This window comes from Monopterus albus, unplaced genomic scaffold (genome assembly GCF_001952655.1).
Source record: "Monopterus albus unplaced genomic scaffold, M_albus_1.0 scaffold72.1, whole genome shotgun sequence".
Lineage (NCBI taxonomy): Eukaryota > Metazoa > Chordata > Actinopteri > Synbranchiformes > Synbranchidae > Monopterus > Monopterus albus.
The window spans coordinates 2,504,115-2,510,443 of NW_018127952.1; the positions used below are offsets into that span (position 1 = coordinate 2,504,115).

The 6,329-nt window shown below is 39.2% G+C and overlaps 1 protein-coding gene across 1 annotated transcript in view; it reads left to right on the forward strand.

The window, feature by feature from the left end:
- The first annotated feature begins 3,933 nt into the window (after positions 1–3,933).
- Positions 3,934–6,329, forward strand: part of LOC109963348 (40S ribosomal protein S17-like) — a 9,085-nt gene continuing 6,689 nt past the window's right edge. The window contains exons 1-2 of the mRNA XM_020605799.1: positions 3,934–4,035; positions 4,616–4,767. Of these exons, the coding sequence (XP_020461455.1) occupies positions 3,994–4,035; positions 4,616–4,767 (194 nt within the window). The 5' untranslated portion in view covers positions 3,934–3,993. The remainder of the gene's footprint in view (positions 4,036–4,615; positions 4,768–6,329) is intronic.

Below are 6,329 nucleotides of genomic sequence, written 5' to 3' on the forward strand. Positions count from 1 at the left end.
GACTCCACTACATTTGTTAACCCTGACTTTCCCTGTTGAGACCCTGCCTTCTTAATACTGTACTTTAAACTTTAAATGTGCTTATTACTTTAATTCTAGCTGCCTCTTTGTGCTAGGGCTTTCCTATAGGGTGCAGGGAATACACTTTGAAATGATTTTATCCCTGCTCAAGTCTTTTTTTTTTGTTTGTTTGTTTTTTTTTGTGCCATGAATTCCTCCTCCCACCCCTCTTCTCTCTCTATATACACACACACACACACACACACACACGTGCAAGTCCTAGATGAATCAACACTCAGTGAAGCATTAGATTTGGCGTTTTGTAGACCCACGCCATCACCTTTAGAAACATAATATAGATGTTGCTGCCATTTTCAATCAATTAGTATGTAAACCTGCTTGATAGCGTGTATTTACACTGTATAGGTTTTGGTTTATTCCTACCCCTGACATGTCAGTTACTCTGGAGTCTAAGTTATTGTGTTATTGAAAGTACTTGAATATGAAAATCTACAGGATCTTTTTTTTGTTTGTTTGTTTTTCTCATTATTATAAAAATTCCACACAGGATCTGTGGGGAATGGTGGGAAAACAGGCTATTTGAATGACTGGTGTTCATTGCGTTGTGTGTTGGGGGGGGGTGATGTCTGTCAGACTCACCTGTAGAGTCCAGTGCTAGCTGGTGTAAATGACTGGGTGAGGTTTGGGTCATTACTTTACCCAGGAGAGGTTAGATTTTTGTTTGGAGGTTAAAATCATGTTTGTTTGTTTTTTTTCTTTCTGTGAAACATTCATTGTAATGTACTTGTATTCTATCTGGTGAGGGTTAAACCCTCCCTTATGTTTCAGACACCAAACCTGTGGCATCTGCTGCCTGTGATTTCTCCCCACAAAGCATCAGCGGCACCTGGACTGTTTCGTTCCAACTACCTGAGAAAAGCTGAAAGTATTCTAGTATAGTGAGATGGATATCAAGACTATACAGCCTTCAGTGTTTCCCCCTGAATTCCCCGAGTGCCATTCCTGAGACTACTGCTAGCCCATGCCTTTTACCTGTGCCAGGAAAATATGAAGTAGAATATTGTTTTTGTTTTTTGACCATTGCATTCCACTTGTGTCCGCTGTCATTTTGAAAAACCGGAGAGCAGCGTGGCACAATTCAGTGCCAGGAAGTGTTGGAGAGTGGTGGTAAAGGTGTTTTACGAATCATTTCCATTGGTGTTGATAAGCCTGCACCAGTTTATCAACTAAGTTTATTATTTCAGAGTAGAGTTTGGGACTGGTCATCTTTGCAACGTCGTCTTCCTTACAGCGTGGGTCACCTCATGTTTTAGCTCATGGCTGAATCGGTAGATATACGTAGCTGTTACTCTGCATTTACCCCCCGGCCTTGAACAGAGTGATATAGAAGTACACGGTATGATTTGTATCTGCATGGCTTATCTGGAGACAACAGTGAGCCGCCTCTCTCCAGTGCATTTTCAGCACATGACCTAGGGGTCATGTGCTGTTTGGGTCGGTGAGACGTAATGGCTTCCAGTCTTCATGTAAAATACGTAATTTGTTCATGTCTTCTCACAGCACATTGTTTTGGTTCCCAATATATTTTTTAATACACTTCAGTACAGTCAAACCTGTGTTTGTGGCTTTGGTTGTGCGTAACTCATTCCTGTGTGTCATAGCTGTGTAAATCAAAGCAAAGGACAGTTAAAGTGTGAATGAATGGCTTCGGTCTCTTTGGGTTCTCTGGCACTTTTTCCTTGTTGCTGTACTGTAGAACTGTCTTGGATTTACTGTATATTTTTCTTTGAGGCAGAGGGTTTAGGGTTTTACTGCAATATTGTGGTGATTATTTGAAAACTGTAAATTGTACAGAGTTCACAATTGTAGTCTTTGTTTTTGTTCTTTGCTGTTGGGATTTCATATAAAAATGTATTCTTTGACATTTTTTGTTTTGGTTTCCTCTTAGACTGTGGAAAATCTAATTGTACAGCTCCAAGAGTTTATCCAACCCTCAGCATTGTTTTGTTTAGTTTTTTCAGAGCTATGATTAAGAGAAATCTTAAAACTGTAAATAAATATTATTGTGTTGAAATATGAATGTCACTTCAAAAATGTATTTGAATGAGTTAGTCAAGGGCTTCAAGAATGGACCCACATTTCTTCTTTTTATGGTTTCATATTTTTAATTTGCAGAAAGTTAAAGGTCCTTTTTATCTCAGAAGCCTGTTTTCCCCTGTTTGGATTCATATAAAACAATGTGTCAGACATGAACCTTAAAATCACTTTTTATTCCCTCCACACCTAAAGGGAGACTCCAGTTTGCACCCTTTTTTATGTAAAATAAAAGATCTCTCCACCTTGTGGGACTGTCTGCTATGACTTGCCTTTGTACTAAATTCTCCAGATACTTTAGTGAAATGGCAGATTTACTGAAATGATGAATCTGGCAACTTTACATTAGAGTCTGAGATTTGAATACACAATGAAAGAAATTCTTGCTTTTCAGCTCAGTGTGTGTCAGTATTCCAGTCTGGCTTCTTAGACTTATTATCGGAGCTGCACTGATTCTTGTCTATTTCAGATAACATCTGAATCTAATTGTGGGTATTTTGACAGGTTCTGAAAATAGTATTGTAATGGGCATTTAATTTTTAATAGTTCATCGTTAGACGGCCCTAGTCACACCACTATTGTTATGTTGGCTATTTCATTCATGTTATGTAGCTTTCAAGCATCATGATAGGCTCCCTGGCATGGTAACGGAAGTGAGCATGTAAAAACCAGTTAGTTGTCTGTCTACCTGTCAGGTTGAAAAGTCCTCCGTCTGTGCCTGGGATAGACATCAGAAACAGCCCAAAAAAGGGAGAAATCATATTCCAACTGCCAGCAACGTGTACTCTGTTACTCTGGTGAGTGTTGTAACCTGCTACAACGAACTGTCCAGTAAACTTTAGAACTAGGAATCCCCTTGTCGTGGCCTATCACTGCCTTCGCCTCCATCGCCATCAGGACAGCACAAAAAACACAATATGACATTTATTTCCTAAATGTCACCAAACCTGATTGATTGTCATTACGCTGAATAATGAAATTGCATGACTTTGCATTCTAGACTTTTGAAATTACATTATATTGCCCAAGCTTAGCCTTTTGCCCTTTATAAATGTGCAGCAAAAATGGGTTATCAGCACTTTATGCCCCTGTGCAGGAGTTTGGTCTTTGATCAGATATTTTTTGAGGTAGCAATTTAAAAAAAAAATACTTCATTTCTTTTGGGATCCCCTTTTGATTTTGTGACTAGTTTTTCAGGGGTTTGCTAGAAATAATCCAACACACTCAGATAATGTACTGAACACATATTGGAGTTTTTTTTTTTTTTGAGAGACACTTTGTACTACAAGTTGGAGAGAAATCTTGTGCCTTAGGCTAAATACATTTATTAGTCAATCGTTTTCTTTAGTCCAGGGTAAGACAGGCCTATTCACCATCATATAATGTACAAGAGTCAAATTCCTTGTGTGTTTAATGTACAGTACTTGGCCAATAAAGCTGATTCTATATGTGTTAAAACCCTGCTGTTAGGTAAAGAAACCTTAGTACACCCATTAGTAGCCCAATTAAAATTATGTAAACAGTTTAATTGGTTAAAATTGTTGGCAGCTAATTTTTTTTACAGTCAATCAATTGATCACCAAATCATTGCAGCTCTAAAATAAATTTCAAATAACATTCTTTAATTTATTGCCTAGATAGCCTATATTTCATTTTAACATCTAAGTAAAATATTGAATGCAGGAATTTTGATTGAAAGTGGGACATTTTCCAGTGTGACTTTACTGCTTTAAATAAAAATACTTAAATTGGCAAATTAATGTAATCCGCGGCAAATGTTTTTCCGTCATATGCAGGTCTCACCTCCCGCCGCTAGGGTGCGGTGTTGCCGGCGGGGCGCCACCTGACCGAGCAGCCTGTAAACCATGAACGTTCTGTATGACCCTCGGTGCTTCCCTTCCATCGGTCAGAGCCAATATGGTAGGTACACAAAATGTTTTCCTTCACCAGACCTTACCATCCTCTGCAATCCTCACTGTTTAGTTGCCCACCAAGCACCGAAAGTATTTTTCTGCACAAATCCAGCGTAAAAGTTCATAAACGCTGGATTTCGTTGTACTTGGACTCGTATATTCGTAAACACAAGACTAAATGTCCCCGTGTAATTAGGCGAGTGGCCGCTAGGCAGTTAAAACAGCCAAAATAACACCGGTACACATGTATTTATACGAAGAAATAGTACCGAGGTACGCCGGTTTATGTTTCTTAGCTCTTCTAACCTCACTTGTTTTGGGTGACAGAGGCTGACAGTTTGTTGTCGGACCAGCGTTAATGCTTTATGTGATAACTGCAGTCTAACTTTGTAAGTCAAGAAGACGTCTTACAGCCATTTCAGGACTTTTTCATCTTATATTGGCAAAAAAATCGTTTTAATTACACATTGACATGTCTAAATATACTTTTATATTTCTAATGTTATTTGTTTCTGCAGAAAGCACCTGGTTTGTTTTATTACTAAAATTTTCAGCTGTATTAAAACCCTCTGTTGGGTCTGTTTCAGGGTCGAGTCAGGACCAAGACAGTCAAGAAGGCTGCCCGGGTCATCATTGAGAAGTACTACACACGTCTGGGCAATGACTTCCACACCAACAAGAGGGTGTGCGAGGAGATCTCCATTATCCCCAGTAAGCCTCTGCGCAACAAGATTGCAGGGTAAGTGGTGTTTCAGGTGTTTGCGCTTGTTTGAGAAGGTATATTCCAGAAATAGAATGCGGGCTGTTTTTTGATCAAGTTTATGTAGTTACTCTCATAACCTGGTGGATGTGGACTTAAAGGAATAGTTCGGAATTTGTCAAGTTGATGTTAAAACAAAACTTGGGTATCTGTGTGTGTTTGAGAATAGGTCTTAATCCTTGTCAGTTCTACTTTCCACACTGACCCTGCATATTTCCATTCAGAACATGACTACACTGCCAAAAAACGAGGGACAAACTACCTAGGTGATGTTCTGTAAAAAAAAAAAACAAAAAAAAAAAAACATGCACTCCAAAGTTTGTGTAAGGCTCAAATGTGGCTTCTGTTGTGCCACTAATCTAGTTCAAGTTTGTCTGTTTTAGTTAGTCTATTTAAGACAAATTTCCCTCTTATTTCCTTGGCAGTACCTTGCTGAGCCTCAGCGGAGGGATACGTTATAGTAGCGGTGCATTGAGGTACAAATGAATAATGGAGTACTTTATATTTTTCACTGAGTTCACGGAGGACACACACACGCGTGCGCACAAACAACAAACCAAGTCACTCCATTACTTCCCTCACATATGATGTAACCTCTGACATTAGACTGAAAAACAGCAATCTGAAAAACAGAGAGAAAGGGGGTGAAAAGGCTAATCACCCTCAGTGTTAACAGTTGAGAGAAAGCTTTATTATTTTTTTGCTTAAGTAGAAAACCACAATGTTGAGTTGTTGTACCACGAGCTTGAGGTGGAGCGCTAATGAGTGAGCACACAGTAGGTTCATGTATAATTGCACAGACTTTCCTTCTGCCTTTTTTTTGCTTCAGAGGCATAATGTTTTAAGGTGCTAGTTCCTTGCAAATCGGTGATGGATCTTTGCTGTTCTTGATCATTTTCTTCCTTTCTCTCTTTTCTGCCCATCAGTTAGTAGCTTGGTATCTAAGGCTTATGCACTTCTGCCCCTGAGCTGCTGGTTCCTTTTACATTTCATACACACTGCCTGATACCTTATTCATTAGACCTGTACTGCTTATTGAAACAGTGCTGAAACTACTGGTATTAGGTAATTAAGCATTAAGTCTATTAATAGAACATTAATTGCCAACAATGTTCACATGTGATTACTCAGTAAAGCCATTTGTCAAACAAAAAATGCTCAGTATTCACTGATTCCAATGTCGCAGATGTGGTGATTTTCTGTGCACAAACGCAACAGAATGGTACTGCTTCTCCCCCATGTCGTCAAACGAGGAGAATAATTCAAAACCACAAGGTCAGAGTAGGTGCATTCGCATAAAAGAAAAATCCATCATTGAGTTCTCTCTAACCTTTGAAACAGGCAGTAGTTTCATTTTACTTGCTTGGTTTCCAAGCAGTCAGTACCTCTGCTAACTTGTAGAGATCATGTTGTTACCTGGCAACCTTAAGTTGTGTTTTTAGGGGGAGGTCTGCTCTGGAAAGAAGAGAGAGAAGAGTCAGTCGTGGTAAGACAGAATACATGTGTATGAACAAGAGGGAGGGAAGTGGAACAGTGAGGTT